The 21,528-nt window shown below is 39.9% G+C and overlaps 1 protein-coding gene across 1 annotated transcript in view; it reads left to right on the top strand.

Annotated features, from left to right (window-relative positions):
* The window catches only part of MRC2 (mannose receptor C type 2), a 130,081-nt gene that overhangs the window by 93,846 nt on the left and 14,707 nt on the right, over window positions 1-21,528 (top strand). The window contains exons 18-25 of the mRNA XM_015831512.1: window positions 2,652-2,719; window positions 2,837-2,937; window positions 7,136-7,281; window positions 7,788-7,893; window positions 12,154-12,317; window positions 19,722-19,830; window positions 20,746-20,981; window positions 21,326-21,494. Of these exons, the coding sequence (XP_015686998.1) occupies window positions 2,652-2,719; window positions 2,837-2,937; window positions 7,136-7,281; window positions 7,788-7,893; window positions 12,154-12,317; window positions 19,722-19,830; window positions 20,746-20,981; window positions 21,326-21,494 (1,099 nt within the window). The remainder of the gene's footprint in view (window positions 1-2,651; window positions 2,720-2,836; window positions 2,938-7,135; window positions 7,282-7,787; window positions 7,894-12,153; window positions 12,318-19,721; window positions 19,831-20,745; window positions 20,982-21,325; window positions 21,495-21,528) is intronic.

Here is a 21,528-nt window from a genome sequence, read left to right as displayed (position 1 = left end):
AAAAATTTATTAAAAAACCCCTTTAAAAAAGCCCTCAATTTCAACTTCCTTAGGTCTCTTTTTTTGGCTGCATACCACCTCTCGGGGCTCCATACCCCGTCATCGAGGCCGGCCCCTAAGATTAAACTGGGCCATACCTGCGCGAGGGGGGAGTCGCGCAGGGCCAGCAGCTCTGACCTGAGGTACATCCCAGTCCGTTCACAGAGTCCAGAGTCCCACAGCAGAAAAGCCAAGACAGGGGGGAAAACAGTCCTCCTAGACGTTGGTTTAGTTCAGAGGGCTGAGACAAATGGAAGGTGGGGCAAGGAGTGGCAGCAGTAGATGTCCTTATCGTTCGTCCTGACAGTGGGGTGGAGTGGTGCGAATGGTGGGAATGGTGGTATGGGTGGGGATGGTGGAATGGGTAGTGGCGGGGGGGGCAGGGGCAGACTAAACAGCCCCTCCTCCCCCACCAACCCCCACCCAACCCCCCCACCATCCAGCCAAAAAGGCCTACCCGTTCTTCCACCAAGCCGCCTCCAGGTCTTTTACTGGGCTTTCTGTCAGTTCCTGTACTAAAGCAACTACAGTGGTATATTTTCCTCCACCACTAGTTGTCAGCACCAGTTTGTTTTTTTCAATTTTCAAAACAAACAATTACTTTCTTCTGTTTTCAATAATTTTTTGAAAAGAAAATCTTAACAAATTCCACCAATTTCAAACTTATCCAGATTTAAATCTTATATTCATTTCATTTCAATATATTTCTGTCCCCCATAAAAGTTTAATTCACCACTTCCTTGTGTGGGAGGGTGGGACAAAGCTCCCCCTCCTTTTCACTTTCGAAGGATTTTGCTTCTTGGTGTTTTTGTCCCCAGGAAATAAATTATCAAATAGAAGTGAGAAAATCGATGTTCTTACCCAGTTCCAATCATGTTGTTTACAATCAAGCTTAAATTAGTGCTTTTTGGCTTTGGCTGCTTGTAGCTTGGGATAGACTCTGGAATGAAGCTAGCCTTTCTTCTGCTGGTTTCTGGAGGCTTTCCCCAGCCAACCGGATCAACTGCCATCTCTCCATGGTTGACGGGGCACTCCTCCTTCTTTGTCGCCTTTCTGGGGCGACTTCAGGCCCATTTAGGGTCCCCTAGCAGAGAGAAATCAGCCATAGGGTACGGAGCAATGCAATCCCTTGGTTGTCGCGCTAACTGTGTAAAACTGGAAGCTGAATGCTATATTTAATTATAGTTGTCTATATAAGTCTACATCTATAAGCAATTTGCTTGTAAGTAGCAAGTATAACACATTTTCAATATGTTGACTGAAAGAGACCATACCTTTATCTTTCCAATGGTGAAGTATCAGTCTTAGCCAAGTAAGAGTGTAGGGAATCCATTTATGTCGTCCAAATTCCATGTACTAGGTATATAGTTCAAAAGAATATTATCCTGCAAAAATTTTAGTTTTTGTTGCACAATTTTATTTATATAATCCACCACTTTCTTGCCAAACTTGGTAAATAGAAAATATTGTGGAAACATATGTTTTAAAGAAGCATTATCCTTACTACATCTTCTGTTTTTAACAGTCTTTTTCTATATAAATGTAATGGAGTCCAATAAATGTAAGTGTTCAGAGTGTAGTGTATGCATATTTTAATTCAAACACAGCCAATTGTGATGTTGACTTCTTATTTTAAGTTAAAAAAGAAAACTATTTTCCCATTTATGTGTTACAGTACTTTATATTCCAGTGCAGTTGGTAAATGAGCATATGTTTTGAATATACAAGTTCTCAGATTCAGTTTCTGGCATTTTCAGCTGAAGGATTAAGGATTAATATACACAATTATTTTTATTCCATCTTTAAAAGTACCTACAAACAACATAGCACTAATGAGACCATGCTGTTGGAATGATCCTAATACTAATATAATTTTCCTAATGGAAGGGCTAGGTAACTTTCAGCCATGAAGTGATCCTATTAAACTGTATAATTTAGCCTTCTACACTAGGTGCATATTAGATGGCTTCAACGAAAACCCCCCATCATCTTTAGCCAGATCAGTGGGCAAGCTGGCTGAACTGAGTGGAAGTTTTAATTCAAAACATCTGAAGAATGCCAAACTATGGAAGATTGCCAGATATAATATGGTTTTTTTAGGTGATGTAAAGTGCTTTTTTTTAATAAATACCGGGCTAGACAAAACATTTTTTTTATATAAGAGAGCTTGCTGTGTGCAGTTATGATTTCATGTATAGGTAAGTTATATGGGGACTGAAGCCTTACTTAGGATGGATCTGGGTAGATTTGTGTGCATTTGCAGATCAACTTACATTGATATTTTATTCTGCCTTTCTTCATGAATATACATGGCAGTATATGTAAGGTTATATAAAAGCATGTTTGATCCTTGAAAATGTAATAGAGAATTAATAACCCTAAAGAGAGATTGGTGGAATTGTGATTGAAGACTGCAGTGTCAACAATTATTTAGTAGTACGTGAGCCATGTTTCATCAAAAACTAGAATAATGAAAGGAGGAGGCCCAGGATGGCATATTTAGTCACAACAGGTAATTTGACATTGGAGAGAAATGATTAGTTCTTTTATTCTCATTCTCCCTCTTACTCATGATGCTATTTCTAATGCCAAAATATACAATCCTTGACCAGTTTTCAAGAGGTCAGGAAGAACATTGGTGGATTGGATTAAACACCTATGAGAACGATGGACGGTTTCGGTGAGTTTTCTGTGTTCCTCATTAACACCTGTCACTGCTCTAGAAATGTTTTTCTTTCTTGGATTCACCTTTGCTTAAAATATGAACGCCTCCCTCTGTACCATTTACTTCCTCCAGGTGGTCTGATGATTCTCTGTTGAATTTCATCTCATGGGCACCTGGTAAACCACGACTTATTAACAAAGAAAGGAAGTGTGTGTACATGACAGCTAGCAGAGGTTAGTAGTAGATATTCATGGAATTGCTTGACATTTTCAAATGATAATTGATTTATTTCTTGATTCCCTTTACTGCGTCTTTGGCCAGTTGGAATATGGCATAACACAGGAAGCCAAAAGATAACTGGAATAACAGGCAAGTTTTGCCTTGGAATACAAAATGAAGCAGGGCACAGGTTGATAGAATTTTGTCATGAGAATACGATGGTCATAGCAAACACTCTTTTCCAACAACCCAAGAGATGGCTCTACACATGGACATCACCAGACGGTCAACAGAGAAATCAGTTTGACCATGTGCTCTGCAGCCAAAGATGGAGAAGCTCTATACAGTCAGTAAAAACAACACCAGGAGCTGACTGTGGCTCAGATCATGAACTTCTCGTCGCAAAATTTAGGCTTAAATTGAAGAAAGTAGGGAAAAACATTAGGCCACTCAGGTATGAACTAAATCATATCCCTGATGAATATACAGTAGAGGTGACAAATAGATTTAAGGAATTAGATCTTATAGACAGAGTGCCTGAAGAACTATGGACGGAGGTTCGCAACATTGTACAAGAGGTAGCAACTAAAACCATCCCAAAGAAAAAGAAATGCAAGAAAGCAAAATGGCTGTCTAAGGAAGCTTTGCAAATAGCTGAGGAAAGAAGGGAAGTGAAAAGCAAGGGAGAAAGAGAAAGATACACCCAATTGAATGCAGAATTCCAGAGAATAGCTAGGAGAGGTAAGAATGCCCTCTTAAAGTGCAAAGAAATAGAAGAAAACAATAGAATAGGGAGAACCAGAGATCTCTTCAAGAAAATTGGAGATATGAAGGGAACATTTCATGCAAAGATGGGCATGATAAAGGACCAAAATGGCAGGGACCTAACAGAGGCAGAAGAGATTAAGAAGAGATGGCAAAATTACACAGAAGAACTATACAAGAATGAGCTTAATGTCCCTGATAACCACGATGGGGTGGTCACTGACCTCAAGCCAGGTATCCTAGAATGTGAAGTGAAATGGGCCTTAGGAAAGCTGAGCAACAACAAAGCTAGTGGAGGTGACAGTATTTCAGCTGAGCTATTCAAAATCTTAAAAGACTATGCAGTAAAAGTGCTACACTCAATTTGCCAACAAATTTGGAAAACTCAACAGTGGCCACAGGATTGGAAAAGGTCAGTTTACATTCCAATTCCAAAGAAAGGCAATGCCAAAGAATGTTCAAACTATCACACCATTGCACTCATTTCACATGCAAGTAAAGTTATGCTTAAAATCTTACAAGCTAGACTCCAGCAGTATGTGGATCGAGAACTTCCAGAAGTACAGGCAGGATTTTGAAGAGGCAGAGGAACTAGACATCAAATTGCCAAAATATGTTGGATCATGGAGAAAGCTAGGGAGTTCCAGAAAAACATCTACTTCTGCTTCATTGACTATGCTAAAGCCTTTGATTGTGTGGATCACAACAAATTGTGGCAAGTTCTTAAAGAGATGGATAGATAGATAGATAGATAGATAGATAATTTAATTTGTATACCGCCCTTCTCCCATAGGACTCAGGGCGGTACCAGACCATCTGTTTCTTGAGAAACCTATATGCAGGTCAAGAAGCAACAGTGAGAACTAGACACGGAACCACCAATTGGTTCAAAATTGGGAAAGGAGTCTGGCAAGGCTGTATTCTGTCACCCTGCCTATTTAATTTATATGCAGAGCACATCATGAGAAAGGCAAGGCTAGATGAATCAAAAGTTGGAATTAAGATTGCCGGGAGAAATATAAACAACCTAAGATATGCAGATGATACCACTCTAATGGCAGAAAGTGAAGAGGAACTAAAGAGCCTCTTGATACGGGTGAAGAAGGAGAGTGCAAAAGTTGGCTTGAAACTCAACATTAAGAAAACCAACATCATGGCATCCAGCCCTCTCAATTCCTGGCAAATAGATGAGGAAGAAATGGGTGTAGTGACAGATTTTATCTTCCTGGGCTGCAAGATCACCGCAGATGGGGACTACAGCCAAAAAATTAAAAGACGCTTGCTCCTGGGGAGGAAAGCTATGGCAAATCTAGACAGCATACTAAAAAGCAGAGATGTCACCCTGCCAACAAAAGTGTGTATAGTCAAGGCCATGATTTTCCTAGTTCCAATGTATGGCTGTGAAAGTTGGACCATAAGAAAGGCTGAGCACAAAAGAATTGAGGCCTTTGAACTATGGTGCTGGAGAAGACTCCTGCGAGTCCCCTGGACTGCAAGGCGTTCAAACCGGTCAGTCCTAGAAGAGATCAACCTCGACTGCTCTTTAGAAGGCCAGATCCTGAAGTTGAAACTCAAATACTTTGGCCACCTAATGAGAAGGAAGGGCTCACTGGAGAAGGACCTAATGCTGGGAAAGATTGAGGGCAATAGAAGAAGGGGACGACAGAGAATGAGGTGGCTGGATGGAGTCACTGAAGCAGTAGGCGTGAGCTTAAATGGACTCCAGAAGATGGTAGAGGACAGGAAGGCCTGGAGGAACGCTGTCCATGGGGTCGCGATGGATCGGACACGACTTCGCAACTAACTACTACTACTACTACTACTTCAGATAATGGGGCTAATCTTTAAGCTCTTTCAAGAGCTGAGGAAATCAAGGGGACAGAGTATAATGGAGGATTTCCTCAGGAACCACCCTCTATGTGGACAGGAATTCTCTCCAAATGTTTCTGTTTGATGCAGTCTTCCCCCAATTCCTCAAAGCTAATTTTTCACTCCCAAGAAATTGGCTGCATAGATACTCAAGAAAATTAAATGTTATCTTGTCCAATCTCTTATAAATGTACTGGCTATCTAAATGACTTATGATGGGGAGGTCAAGAAATTTTTGACACATCCAGCTGCAGATATCCCCTTCCCAGATGCAGTGAACATGAGTCATCATGGCAAAATGAGTTTTACCAGATGCAGAGAGAAAGGGTCTTCCATTGCAGTTAACTAATACTAGCTTATAAAACATCTCCAAGACTTTAAAGGTTCTGCCAGTATAGGTAATACTCAACTTGCAATAGTTCATTTAGTGACCATTCAAAGTTACAGTGGCATTGAAAAAAGTGACTTATGGCCGTTTTTCACATTTAGAACCATTGCAGCATCCCCCATGGTCACGTGATCAAAATCCAGAGGCTTGGCTAGTGGTTCATATTTATGACGGTTGCAGTGTCTCCGAAGTCATGTGATAAGTTTTTGTGACTTTCTGATGAGCAAAGTCAATGGAGAATCCAGCTTCACTTAACAACCATGTTACTAACTTAACAAATGCAATGAATCATTTTACAATCATGGCAAGAAAAGTCATAAAATGGGGCAAACTCACTTAACAATCTTTCACTTAGCAACACAAATTTTGGGCTCAACTGTGGTCATAACTCGAGGACTACATGTACTTGCCCAATTCATCTCCCTGATCTCATGGACTGATGAGTTCAGTGAATGAGGAAAACATCCCCATAATAGATATAAATGATGGAGCTTATTTCATTCGTTCTTCTTCTCTAGGTACTGTTGAATTATTTATATAAAGTTTCAACATGGGTGACCTCCTTTGTTATGAACATTTCTGAAGTTCTTGCAAAACTGCAGTTTCTATCTCATTCTTTCCAGATAGGAGATTTTTTTTTTTTAAAAAGGCAGCAATTTCAACAAATGTAAAGAAAAAAAATAGATTTTCTTTTTTTAAAAATCCCATAACAGAAAACTTGAAGTCTTTTTTTCTTGCTTTTTTTTCAATTAGCCATGTGCCAAAATTGGTACCCTTATCCACCATGGAAAAACTTTGTGCAATGCACCAAGCTCATAGAAATGTTTGTAGTGGTTGCCTTCTTTCCTGTCTTTGTTCTTATTTCATTGCTATTAAAGCACTATAGTTTCTTCTCTCCCCACTTTCCATTCCCCTTTTAACAACTGGGATGTAATTAACCATTAATGTGGAAATGTGTGTAAAGTTCCTTTCATTTATATTTTATTTTAGTGATGAGGGTCTACATGACTTTTCAGACACAGCTGGTAAGAGAGGAAACATCCTAAGTTTCATATTTTGAGTTTTTCTCTGCCAGAATTTTAATACAAAGCCTTGGCAGCATTTATTAGTGCAGCATTTTATTTGAGAGGGCCACTGTGTTCTGGCATCCCTTAGATGAAGCTCATCACCATCTTTTTGATCTTCTGCAGAGGACTGGGGTGACCAGAGATGCCTCACTGCTCTGCCTTATATTTGCAAGCGTACCAACACCACCACTGTGCAGCCTTCCTTGCCGTCGCTACCTGTACCAACTCCTGGCAGCTGTGCCCAAGGGTGGCATGCTTTTATTAATAAGGTACTCAGATCACACTATTATAATTCATTAATGGGAAAATATGAGAGGAAATTATATGTATGTGTGTTCTCTTTAAACTATATATGTGAGAAGAAAAATAAGTTCTGTGGAGAATACTAAAACCGATTTCTTCACAAATATCCATATTCTTGCCATCAGAACAGTTTCCAGAAAGTCTGAGTAGAGTTGCCCTTTCCCTACTTAATGATTAGAATATAAGAATAAATGAGTCAAGGAGCTAGTGCAGTAAAATGGTAAACTATGGTTGATGAAACTTTGACTGAAATCCTAGTATGGTCACTTGACATCAGCCATTATTGGTTGGTCTATACTACCTCATTAGGTTGTTGCAAGAAAAAAAAGTGTACTTTATCTCTTGAGCAATTTTAGAGAAAGAGAAGAATAATAAGAGGAGCAATAGTGAATTACTGTAAACAAATCTGAACCAAAAAGATTCCTCCACATCCTGTTTATTTTTTCTCTCTGTTGTGAAACACCATGTATAGTGCTTTAGGATCTACAGTCAAGAAAAAGTGACATGGATGGAGGCAAAGCGGAAATGTGAAATTCAGGGAGGTATATTGGCTACTATTTCAAACCATCTTGAGCAAGGTAGGTTTTATTCAAGGGTGTTTGAGTACATGTACACAAAGAGATGCTTGCCCTGCCTCTGAAAAGTAGACAGGTTTTGGTCCCAGAATAGATAGGAAAGTTCCTCAAGAGAAAAAAATCCTTTTGATAAGGGAGAATGGAATTTTTGTTGGGAAAATTCACCTAGTGAAATATCTGCGGGGAGGGTGTGGGGAGGCAGATAGTGAAACTAGTGTGGTGACCTCACAATGCAAGTTCTTTTTATACATGACTTGAGAAGTTACATGCGCATACTAAAAGGGTGGGACTTGTGTTGTAACTACACAATGCTGCCTCTACAAGTTATGTAAAAAGTAAACATAGGGGTCAGTCATAAAGGATTCAAATGTCTATATACCAACACACAGAGTATGAACAATAAACAGGGTGAACTAGAAATTCAGGTAAATGAGGGCAGATATGATATCGTTGCCATTATGGAAACTTTGTGGGATGAAACCCACAAATGGAACACATAGCTAGAGGGATTTAAATTATTTAAAAGAAAGAGACCAAATAAAAGAGGAGGTGAAGTAGCTCTCTTTATAAGAAATAACTACATCTCTATAGAAGTAGAGAATAACAATGATGAAAATTGTCTTCAATGCATTTGGGTCAATATAAAAGGGGAAACAATGACATTGCCCTAGGTGTATACTATAAGCCACCCATGGATGAGAATCCTCATGCGGAAAACAACTCAAGAATTTTAAGAAATTTTGAAAAGTGAGATTATAAAAGCCCAGTCTAGCACAATACCAATGAAGAAGAAAAATAACAGCTCTCAAAAGAAACCAGCATGGCTGCATAAAGAACTCTCTGATAAATTGAAAGACAAAAAGGACAAGTATAAAAAGTGGAAAGAGGGGCACATAACTAAGGCAGAATATCAGCAAATAGCCCGAGCCTGCAAAGATGAAGTGAGGAAAGCTAAGGCTCAAAATGAACTAAGGCTTGCGACAAAAGTCAAAAATAACAAAAAAAAGCTGCTTTTAAAATGTAAAAAACAAGAAAAAAGTTAAGGAAATGATTGGTCCATTAGTGGGAGAAAGTGGCAAGAAAGTGACAAGCATCAGGGAGAAAGCAGAACTACTCAATTCGTTTTTTGCATCCGTATTTGCACAAAGGGAAAAAACAGTACCGTAAAAAACAGATTAGAAACACAATTTGAGATAGGCAAGAAAATGGTAAGTGAGCATCTGTCCACCCTAGATGAGTTCAAATCACCAGGACCAGATGGATACACCCCAAGGTTCTGAAGGAACTGGCAGATGTGATCTCAGAACCACTGATCTTGGAGCACTGGAGAACTACCAGAGGATTGGAAAAGAGCTGATGTAGTTCCCATCTTCAAAAAAGGGGAAAACATGGATCCAGGAAACTACAGACCTATAAGCCTGACCTCAATACCTGGGAAGATTCTGGAAAAGATAATCAAGCAATGAATTAGTGAACAAACAAAGTCATTACCAAAAGCCAACATGGGTTTGTCAAAAACAGATCATACCAGACAAATCTTATTGCATTCTTTGACCAGGTGACAAAATTAGTGGACCAGAGGAATGTTGTGAATATAATTTACTTGGACTTCAGTAAGGCATTTGATAAAGTAGACTGCAGCCTACTACTTGATAAGATAGAAAAATGTGGGTTAGACCAGGGCTTTTCAACCTTTTCACCCATTGTACCACTTTTAGGATATGGCAGTATCCGAGTACCACCAGTTGCCTAGCAAGGTGTCAAAAACTTGATGACCAAAAAAAGGGAAAAAGTGATAAAGTACAGGTAGTCCTCGACTTACAACAGTTCACTTAATGACTGTTCAAAGTTACAATGGCACTGAAAAAAGTGCCCCCCAAGCCACAGCCGAGCATGACGCCTGCGCACCCAGCCGCGCTCTTCCTCCTGTTTGAGGTTTTCATTGTTGTGAGCGTTTCTGTTGAGGATTGGCAGCGGGGGTGGGGTGGGGGGTGTTTGGTTTTTATTCCACCCATCTGCTGGGTGGTTGCAGCAGGTTTTGGTCACTTCACATGACCCTGGGACACTTTGACCGTCATAAATATGAATCAGTTGCCAAGCATCTGAATGTAAATCACAAGACCCTGGAGATGCTGCAACATTCCAGCTGATCAGTGCTTCTTCTGGGCTCAGCAGAAGTGCCAGGATCAGCGCCGAGCTCCAGCTGGAGCCTGGCGCTGATCTTGGTGCTTCCACTGAGCCCTGACAGCCCCGAAGAAGCGCCAATCAGCTGGAAAGTGGCATTGATCCTGGTGCTTCCGCTGAGCCTTGACAGCCCTGCGGCTCCAGCCATCTCTCGCTCAGGCTTGTGCAGTGCTACCACCAGTTCAGCTCATTCCCCTCCCCCGCTACCACTTTTCTAGGATGGTTGCGTACCACCTGCCAGGTGCCAATGTACCACAGGTGGTACCCGTACCACTGGTTGAAAAGCCTGGGTTAGACAGCATCACCACCAGATGATTCATAGCTGGCTGACCGGCCGTACTCAGCGTGTAGTCCTTAATGGAACTGCATCTACATGGAGGGTAGTGTGTAATGTGGTGCCCCAGGGCTCTGTTCTGGGCCCAGTGCTCTTCAACATCTTCATCAATTATTTGGATGAAGGGATAGATGGGGAACTCATCAAATTTGCAGACAACACCAAGCTGGCAGGAATGGTCAACACTCCAGAAGATAGGCTTAAATACAGAAGGATCTTGACAGACTTGAACATTGGGTGCTATCTAACAAAATGAAATTCAGTGGTGAAAAAAGTGAGGTTCTACATTTAGGCAAGAAAAACCAGATGAACAGGTATAGTATAAGTGGTACCTTGCTCAATTGTAGTAACTGTGAGAGGGATTTGGAGTCCTAGTGGACAATCACTTAAATATGAGCCAGGAGTGTGCTGCAGCTGCCAAAAAAGCCAACACAGTGCTAGGCTGCATTAACAGAGGGATAGAATCAAGATCATGTGAAGTATTAATACCACTTTACAATGCCTTGGTAAGGCCACACTTGGAATACTGCATCCAGTTTTGGTCACCACAATGTAAAAAAGATGTTGAGACTCTAGAAAGAGTACAGAGAAGAGCAACAAAGATGATTAGGAGACTGGAGGCTAAAACATATAAGGAACGGTCGCTGGAATTGGGTATGTCTAGTTTAATGAAGAGAAGGACGAGGGGGGACATGATAGCAGTGTTACAATATCTCGGGGGCTGCCACAGAGAAGAGGGAATCAGGTTATTCTCCAAAGCACCTGAGGGCAGGACAAGAAGCAGTGGATGAAAACTAATCAAGGAGAGAAGCAACCTAGAACTAAGGAGAAATTTCCTGACAGTTAGAACAATTAATCAGTGGAACAACCTGCCTCCAGAAGCTGTGAATGCTCCAACACTAGAAGTTTTTAACAGCTGTCCTTCTGAAAATGAGTTTCAATTTGGAATTTTCAGAACAGTAAGATAAATAATCTTCCAGTTCACAGGAAGGAAAAAAGTAGTTGTTTTTTTAACCAATGTGTGATAGCCAGAGATTCATCTGTTTCTTTCTTTGCCTCTCAGCTTTATAGTTAGTAGTCTTTAGTATGTATATCTGTCTTATCCCCAAAATGTTCTGTATTCTGCTTAGAACAGATATGTTCTCTGGTAGGCAGAACTTCTTTTGTAGAATTCACTCCAGGAATATCTGAAGTAGTAATAAAGAAAGCAAGCTCTGAAGATATAAATACTGCATTTATTTTAGCTGTTGAATAATTAAACTAACATATTGTTTACTAGTCTAAACAGGACCATTGTAGAATAATTGTAGAGTCTCATTATTACTGAAGTATATGCCAAAAAGTGACAGGATGAGTACCATTTCAGTCCAAGGCAATGGATTATGCTATGCTCCAAACATAGATTCAGAGGAGATAATATTGAACAATTCTGAACTGATGCCTTTAGCAGTACCAGTGTTAAAAGAGTATTCTGACACCATCCAATGAAGCTCATGATGTATAAAATCTGTTAGCCTTTATTCTTCTTTATCTTGAATGTTGATCAGGGACTGCAGTTAAACAGGTAACAAAGCCAGGGAGGACACCAAATTTTATACTATGGACAACAGGGAAAGACCAATAGTGTGGATAATGGAATTCAATTTTTGGGTTCCTAGCTCCACTTGGAAAAATAGCATTATCTTCACTGCTTTTTCTCTAATCATATGCCAAGGACTTTCCACTCCTTTGTTTCTTTCTTGCAGCTCTTATAACAACTTTTCTCCCAAACGTGACCTTTGATATATGGATTGGTCTCCATGATTCCAAGAAGGAATTTATCTGGGTAGAATCTGAGGCTGTGAAGTATGTGAACTGGGCCCCTGGAGAACCATCTGGATATGGAACATCCATTGCTAGTGATCAGCCGGTGAGTTGAACTTCTACTGCTAATAGCATAATTAAGGTTCTGGATTAAGTAAAGTACAGGAAACGTATTCAGTCAAACAGGATTACAATTTCTGTTCAGGCTTCCCTGCTCACCACTGCAGAAGAAAAGGTTTTGCCTTGTGTATCTCTAGGATGCGGCTTTTGAATTTTAAAGAGTTGGTCAATCATGAAAGTGGCCTTTTGTGTATTTTCATAAACAAATGCAAACAATTTCTCTTCAAGCATTTGGCATGAATTTCAGAGAACATTTTTCTTTTCCCTCTAAATAAATATATAATAAAAGTGGGGTTTTTTTGTATTAAATGATCTCTTAAAAATATTAAAACTTGCAATTAGAGTTAAAACTAGTATCTAGGCCAGCATTCTATTACTTACAGTTTAACCAGCCACCTATTTTTTCAAAGATCCTACCAGTGCATCTGGTGACAGAGGTAGTCTTCAACTTACAATTGGTCATTTAATGATTGTTCAAAGTTATGTGAGACTCAGAAAAAATAGCTTCCAATGTGTTCTTGAAATTATGATCCCCCAATTATCCCCAAGGCCATGTGATCATATTTTAGGCATTTGGCAACCTGTTTGTCAAGAGTCCTATGATTATGTGATTGCCATTTGCAATCTTCTATGTTTGTTTCACCAGAAATTCAATATGGAAGCCGGCAACGAAAGTTGCAAGCTGCTGCCACTGTGGAAGGATTTCCCCTCCTTTCTGTGCGAGGGTGGGAGAGACTCCTTCAGGGAAGGATGGAGAAACAAAGATCTTTGATATGCAAACTTTTCTCCAAGCTAGTGCCAGAGTTTTCCCCATATATCATGGAGAGGAGAACTTTGGCACTGGGCTAGAGAAAAGAAGTTTGCATCTTGAAGATCTGAGCTTCTTTCCAACCTTTCCACCCAGAAAGCTAGCATATGTGATCATTTTTAAAGGGTAGATATGCTCTTTCCAGCTTTGCTACTCTTAAGAAAAGCTTGCATTTGCTAGCTTTCTGCTTGGAAAGCCAACAAATGCAAAGTTTCTAAAGAGTAGAAAGGCTGTTCAGAAACACTGAAGATCCATCCAGTGAAGGGAGGTAAGCACTTGAAAGCTGAGGTGCTGGTTGCACCTGCATTGCATTGGAATTTCCCAGAGGTTGCTGGGAAGAGTTGCTTGCTGTGAGTTTAGGGGGACTGAGACAAAGTCCAGTGGAGCAAGGTAGCTGAACTAAATATCTAAAACAGCAATAGTACATTCAGGGTAAGTGTACCTGTGATTGCGATTTTATTTTATTTCAGAATGTCTGGCTTAGTTCAGTGCAATACTTGTTTTGCAGCTGTCTTTTGGGGTACTTTTTTCAAATTTGGATACTGTCCTAAACAAATTAGTAGTCTACATGGACAGATTGCTTATCTGGAGTCTCTAGTCTATGCTCTTCAAGCAGAATTAGGTATACAACTCAGCCATTATGCTCTATTGAGCTGCCACTCTACCAGCCCCCTCTACCACAAAGATCCTGCAGGAGAAAGGCAGTATGGATAAATGTGGGATCTGGCAGGATGAGAGCTGTGAACCACAAACACACAGCTTTCGCCATGTCCCTGCATAATAGATACAGTGCCCTTGCTGACCTTAATAGGGATACTAAGGCGGCAGGTCAAGATAGTTGTGATGATGATAACTCAAATTAACAGGGAATCATGGTGTGAGACAAAGAACTTGTTTTGGTAGGGGAAAGTGTGAATCGGGTATTACACACCAATCACACAAGAAGAGCAAGGCATCCAAAATGAGAAGCCACATTCTGATTGGTGATTCAAATACAAGGGATGTAAATTTAGGAAAGGATATGGAGGTTTTGAAAGAAGTCTGGTGTCTGTCAGGTGCTACTGCCAGCAGACACAAGAGGCGGTATTTTTAAGATAGTCAAGAAAGCCAGTAAGGACTATGAGATTGATGCTATTGTACATCTTGGCACGAATGATCTATCCCAAAAATATGTACTCTCTGTGCAGAATGATTTCCAGAATTTGGAGTAGGAACTTAGTAGCATAAACTGTAGGCTTACTTTTTCAGAGGTTTTACCAGTATATAAGGAACAAAAAGGAAAAGGCCAGCATAAAGCGGAGTTCAATGTGTGGCTAAAGGAGTGGTGTAGACTTTGGTTATATTAGTCATGATGTCTACTGCTGGTTAAATGAAAAACTGTACAAAAGAGATGGTCTGCATCTGTCAAAGAAAGGGACTGAGTTATAGTTCCATACCAAGACTAATCAAACAGGTGGTAAGGAAGTAGGGAAACTCAGGTACCACACAGGTTATATAGAATAGAGGTCCCCAACTTTTTGGGTACCAGGAACCAGTTCCATGGAGAGGGGTTTTTCTGTAGACCAGAGGCTGCATGGTTTTGTGTGCTGCCTGCATCATGCGGATGGGGCTTTGGTTGTTTGTGCGGACCAGTTGCTGGCATGCCATGGCCCGGTACTGGTCCACAGACCGGGGGTTCAGGACCTCTGATATAGAAAGTAAACACAGGGTCAGTCAAAAAAAGGATTCAAATGTCTATACACCAATGTATAGAGTATGAGCAATAAGCAGGGTGAATTAGAAATTCAAGTAAATGAAGGCAGATATGATATAGTTGCCATTGTGGAAACTTGGTGAGATGAAACTCATAAATGGAACATACAACTAGAGGGGTTTAAAATATCCAAAAGAAACAGACCAAATGAAAGAGGAGGTGGAGTTGCATTATATATAAGAAATAACGGCATCTCTACAGAAATAGAGCACAACAATGATGAAAACTGTCTTGAATAAATTTGGGTCAATATAAAAGGGGGGAAATGACATTACCATAGGTGTATACTATAGGCCACCCAACCAAACAGAGGAAATAGATGAAGTTTTTGCTAGTCAGTTAACTAAGGTATGTAGGAAGCACATCACAATAGTAATGGGGAACGTTAACTACCCCGACATCAACTGGGAGACAAACTCTGCACCAAGTGGAAGATCAAACAGGTTCATGACAAACCTAGCAGACAACTTTGCCTGCCAAAAAGTAGAGAAGGGAACTAGGGGATTAGCCATATTGCACTTAATTGTCACTAATAGAGATGAAATGATAGAAGGCTACAAACTGTGAGTTAAAAAGGAGGAGGGTGGAGGAGGAAAGTAGCTGAGGCCCTGCTGATTGGACTTCCATTGCATTTAAACTGCCCAGAGCTTGCTGGGAAGAGCTACAAACTGTGAGTTAAAAAGGAGGAGGGGGGAGGAGGAAAATAGCGGCCCGCACACCTAACAGCGTACGAATCATATAACTAAAAATCAAAAACAGTAGCGGTACATTTAGGGCAAGTGCTTCTGAGATTCCTCATATCTCAGAATGTCTGGCTTAGTTCAGTGCAACACTTGTTTTGCAGATGTCTTTCGCAGTACTCTTTTCAAACTTGGAATGACAGGATAGACATTTGTTTAGTGAAGTCTACAAGGACAGATTATTTATCTAGGGTCTGTAATCTGTGCTCTTCAGGCAGAAATTAGGTGTTCAATTCAGCCCTTCTACTCTATTGAGCCCCCTCTACCACAAAGATCCTGCAAGAAAAGGACAGTATAGACAACTGTAGGATCTGGCAGAATGAGAGCTGTGAACCAGAAACACAAAGCTTTCGCTGTGTCCCTGCACAATAGATACAATGCCCTTGCTGACCTTAATAGGGACATTAAGGAGACAGTAAAGGTATTTGTGATGATAACTCAAATAAGCAGACGATCGTGGTCCGAGATGAAGAACTTGTTTTGGCAGGGAGAAGTGCAAATGAGGTATTACACATTAGTCATGCAAGAACAGAAAGGCATCCGAAAAGAGAAGCCACCTTCTGTTGGATTCAATTATAAGAGATGTAAATTTAGGAAAGGACACAGAGGTTTCGAAAGAGGTCAGGTGTCTTCCAGGTGCTACTGGCAGTAGAGACAAGAAGCGTATTTTCAAAATAATAAAGAATGCCAGCAAGGATTGTGATGTGGATGCTATTGTACATCTTGGCACTAACGATCTTTCCCCAAAAGATGTACTCTCTGTGCAGAATGATTTCCAGAGCTTGGGGCAGGAACTTAGCAGGATAGGCTGTAGGCTTACTTTTTCAGAAGTTTTACCAGTGTATAAGGAGCAAAATGGAAAAGGCCAGTGTATAGCAGAATTCAATATGTGGTTAAAGGAGTGGTGTAGAGGGGAAGGCTTTGGTTATATTAGTCACAATGTCTGTAGCTGGTCCAATGAAACAATGTACAAAAGGGACTGAGTTACTTGGCAAAAAACTCACAGATTTTCTGGAGGAATATTTAAACTAAACAACAGGGACAGTGAGTTAATTGATACAGAACATCCCTGTCCCCGGCAATCAAAAAATTACAGGGTTAGCAGTGCATGTAACATAGATGTGTGTGTGGACAAGAATAGCAACCTTGCTGTCAAGCAAAATCAAAGTGCACTAATCAAACAGGTGGTAAAAAAATAGGGGAACTCAGGCACCACACAGGTTATGTAGGAAGTAAACACAGGGTCAGTCATAAAGGACTCAAATGTCTTTACACCAATGCACAGAATATGAACAATAAACAGGGTGAACTAGAAATTCAGGTAAATTAGGGCAGATATGATATTGTTGCCATTATGGAAACTTTGTGGGATGAAACTCACAAATGGAACTCACAACTAGATGGATTTAAATTATTTAAAAGAAACAGACCAAATAAAAGAGGAGGTGGAGTTGCTCTCTATATAAGAAATAACTACATCTCTACAGAAATAGAGCACAACAATGATGAAAACTGTCTTGAATGCATTTGGGTCAATATAAAAGGGGGGGGAATGGCATTGCCATAGATGTACGCTATAGGCCACCCAACCAAACAGAGGAAATAGATTAACTTTTTGCTAGTCAGCTAACTAAGGTATGTAGGAAGCACATCACAATAGTAATGGGGGACTTTTATTACCCTGACATCAACTGGGAGACAAACTCTGCACCAAGTAGAAGATCAAACAGATTCCTGACAAACCTAGCAGACAACTTTGCCTGCCAAAAAGTAGAGAACTAGGGGATTAGCCATATTGGATCTAATCCTCACTAACAGAGATGAAATGATAGAAGGTGTTGAAGCCACAGGAACCTTGGGGGGAAGTGATCATGCAATATTGGAATTCAACATTATGGAAGCACAAGAAATAGAACACAGTTAAACTACAGTCTTGGACTTTAAGACAGCTAATTTCAATAAACTTAGAGCTTGGGAAGGATTCCATGGAAGAGAATCCTCATGGGGAAAACAACTCAAGAAGCTTGGGAAATTTTAAAAAGTGAGATAATAATAAAGGCCCAGTCTAGCACAATACCAATGAAGAAAAATAACAGCTCTCAAAAGAAATCAGCATGGCTGCATAAAGAACTCTCTGATAAATTGAAAGATAAAAAGGACAAGTATAAAAAGTGGAAAGAGGGGCACATAACTAAAGCAGAATATCAGCAAACAGTCCGAGCCTGCAAAGATGAAGTGAGGAAAGCTAAGGCTCAAAATGAACTAAGGCTTGCGACCAAAGTAAAAAATAACAAAAAAAGCTTCTTTCAACATGTAAAAAACAAGAAAAAGGTTAGGAAATGATTGGTCCATTAGTGGGGGAAAGGGCAAGAAGGTGACAAGCAACAGGGAGAAAGCAGAACTATTTAACTCATTTTTTGCATCTGTCTTTACACAAAGGGAAAAAACAGTCCAGCCTATCCAAAACAGTACCATAAAAATAGATTAGAAACACAAGTTAGTACAGAGAAGAGCAACAAAGATGATTAGGGGACTGGAGGCTCAAACATATAAGGAACGGCTGCTGGAATTGGGTATGTCTAGTTTAATGAAGAGAAGGACGAGGGAGGACATGATAGCAGTGTTCCAATATCTCAGGGGCTGCCACAAAGAAGAGGGAGTCAGGTTATTCTCCAAAGCATATGAGGGCAGGACAAGAAGCAACGGATGGAAACTAATCAAGAAGAGAAGCAACGTAGATCTAAGGAGAAATTTTCTGACAGTTAGAATAATTAATCAGTGGAACAACTTGACTCCAAAAGTTTTGAATGCTCCAACACTGGAAGTTTTTAAGAAGAGATTGTACAGTCATTTGTCTGAAGTGGTATAGGGTTTCCTGCCTAAGCAGGGGGTTCGACTAGAAGACCTCCAAGGTCCCTTCCAACTCTGTTATTCTATTCTATTCTATTCTATTCTATTCTATTCTATTCTATTCTATTCTATTCTATTCTATTCTATTCTATTCCTGTCCTGTCCTGTCCTGTCTTGTCCTATTCTGTTCTTGTTCCTTTTCCTGTTCCTGTTCTTATTTCTGTTCCTGTTCCATCCCATTCCCATTCCCATTCCATTCTATTCCATTCTATTTTATTCTACCTTTTTTCACCCCAGTGAGGTATTTCCCTTCTTCACATGGAAAGGAGGGGAAGGCCTGTAGCGGGCTGAAGAAACAAAACTTTAATCTTTGGGATCTTTTTTTGCATGACCCAATGCAGAAATTCTTTTTTGCCCTCTTTTGGCAGGCAGCTCTTTCTTTTTAAGAAGAGATTGGACAATCATTTGTCTGAAATGGTACTGTATAAGGTCTCCTGCTTTAGCAGTGAGTTGGACTAGAAGATTTCCAAGACCCCTTCCAACTCTGTTATTCTATTATTCTCCTCTGTCTATTTAATGACCAATGTAGTCACTTAGTATCTACAACTGAAAGTGTTGGGATTGCAGTTGTGGAATTAAGTGGTTATATGGGCACCTAACTTAACTACTACAATGACTTGAAACCGAAATTCCAGGCCCAATTGTGATCTTAAGTCGAGGACTACTATCAATAGCAATGAGTTCCAAAGTTTGGTAAAGATGAAGTAGCAGCTTGGCTGGGTTCATGTAGCATGAACTAAAATTGAATAGGATAGTTTGTGATTTGACATATTGCAGGAATCAGGTTATTGGGTCAGCATATTGTGTATACTAAACTATCACGCTTATTTATTCCACAATATGATTATTATTCAGGTATAATAAGCTATGTGAAAATCACAACGTGGTTTAATGTTTAGTGTGTTTCTTGCTTTTGTGTTTCTCTGGAACCCATTGTCTGTTCTGCTTTGCCTATAGACTTGTAATAGTTGCCAAGAGCAGTTTCATATGTGACATGTTGCAATAATCGTAAGACAAGAATTGGACAATTCAGTGTGGACACAATCCATTAATCAAATAAATATTTATTTGGTCATAAACCAGCAGACGCTTAGACAATTCTTGATGTTATTTGATAGCTACCGTCTCATTGTGATTGCAGGTGTATGATTTTGATTTTCCTGGTTCTATTTTTCATAGACCAACTGTGCTGTAATGTGGCATGGCCTCCCTTCCCTGTTTACAGGGCGTTGGGATGATAGGAACTGCCAAGAGGAGAAACATATTTTTATCTGCCAGAGAAGCAAAGGTAAGAGGAATAATGGAAGAAAATAAGATTGGCTTGTTATGCTTAGCAGAGAGGGCTTGTGATAATTTTGATTCCTTGTGCCAGGGATGATGGCATTCATATCTGTTGTGCACAAGGGAGGAAGAATTACATTAGTCTGTGGCAACAACGCAGATACAAGAATCTGGTAGCACCTTCAAGACTGGCTAACTTGAGGCATATGATTTCATGAGCAGCAATTTTGTTCATCAATTACATGCATGTTCATAAAAGCTGCTGCTTCTCATCATAGAATATGCCCCAATAAAATTGATTAGTCTTAAAAATGCTTCCTGACTCTTAATTTGTTTATTGCCAAAGCCCATTAGTGTTGAAGATGCTATTTTGGTGAGCACTTATTCAGGATGCTATGGCCCTTGATTTCTCTCTGCAGCATGTATCTGATGCAGGAGTTCTATCCAGTTTTCCTTACTCCAACTGATTAAATAAGATAGGGAACAGATACATCCATCCTCATTTTTATTAACAATGAGAAAACAGTCTTTAACAAGGGTCAGAAGTAGAATAGTGAGGTTAACGTTCTTCTCTCGTTTATCCTCATCTGCCTTATCCTGGTCAAACTACATAGAGGAGGAGTAAGGTTTCCTAGCTAAAGAATTAAATTAATTAGTATCTATAGATATATCTTGGTTCTCCCACTATCCTTATACAGTGGCTTCCAGGAAGAACTAAAGTTCTATTTCACAGAAATGATAAGAAAATAACCACTGTTTTTAGTGAAATGGAGTAAACACTAAGAAACTACTTGATATTCAGCAAATTGCTACTAATTTTTGAATAAAATCAATATTGCTTTGTTAATGGCTCTAGGATATATTTGTAAAGTGTGACTGAGCTTTTATTTTATTTTTCTCAAATTCTTCCCCCACATCCAAGACCCTACTCTAAACCCTTCTTCACCGTCCTCTCCTATTCTCAACTCTACCCTTTCATATCTTAACAATACTTACCGTGTCCTGATGAAGCCGCTCAAATGGCATGAAGCTGTGTTGTTATGTGAGAGTCTCAATGGAAGTCTAGCAAATGTGCTAGAACCATTCACCCAGGCCTTCCTCACTCAGGTAGTCAGCAGTTTACATACCCCACTCTGGATTGGTTTGTCCAATGAAGAGGTGAGTCAACTATATTTAGAAATCATAGCATGTAAATCAAACCTGCCTTGCATGTAGTAGATGCAAAAAATGAAAGCATATCTAGGGGTCTGACATTGTCTGAGTTTATGTGTTGGCTAAATCATTGCTCTGGAATAGCAAATGGTGAATCTATAAGGAAGTATTGAATGCTGACTGGTTCACATTTCCAAAACCTCCTATAGAGAAATATTAACAGTGTGATCCTGTAGTGCATGTGAGGATCATTCAATATAGCATAATTATAAATATATGACATCAAATATTTTGTAGTGAGATTGATCAGTCCAGTGTGGCAAAACTTTATATGTATTAACTTTTTTTAGGGTAAACGTAATTATGGATGGTTTGCAGATGAGACTGTCTCCTACACAAACTGGCAAGATGGAGAACCACAACAAATTGTGGGGTGTGCATACATGGATATAGATGGAACATGGCGAACTGCCGCTTGTGACACAAAGCTTCAAGGGGCCATCTGCAAGTTGAACACAGGTAATTTACCTGTATGATAGCTATACAGATAGAG

Source organism: Protobothrops mucrosquamatus, unplaced genomic scaffold (assembly GCF_001527695.2).
Source record: "Protobothrops mucrosquamatus isolate PMUCROS unplaced genomic scaffold, P.Mucros_1.0 scaffold_257, whole genome shotgun sequence".
Lineage (NCBI taxonomy): Eukaryota > Metazoa > Chordata > Lepidosauria > Squamata > Viperidae > Protobothrops > Protobothrops mucrosquamatus.
The sequence above is the reverse complement of the archived record's forward strand: the minus strand, read 5'-3'. Positions and strand labels throughout refer to the sequence as shown.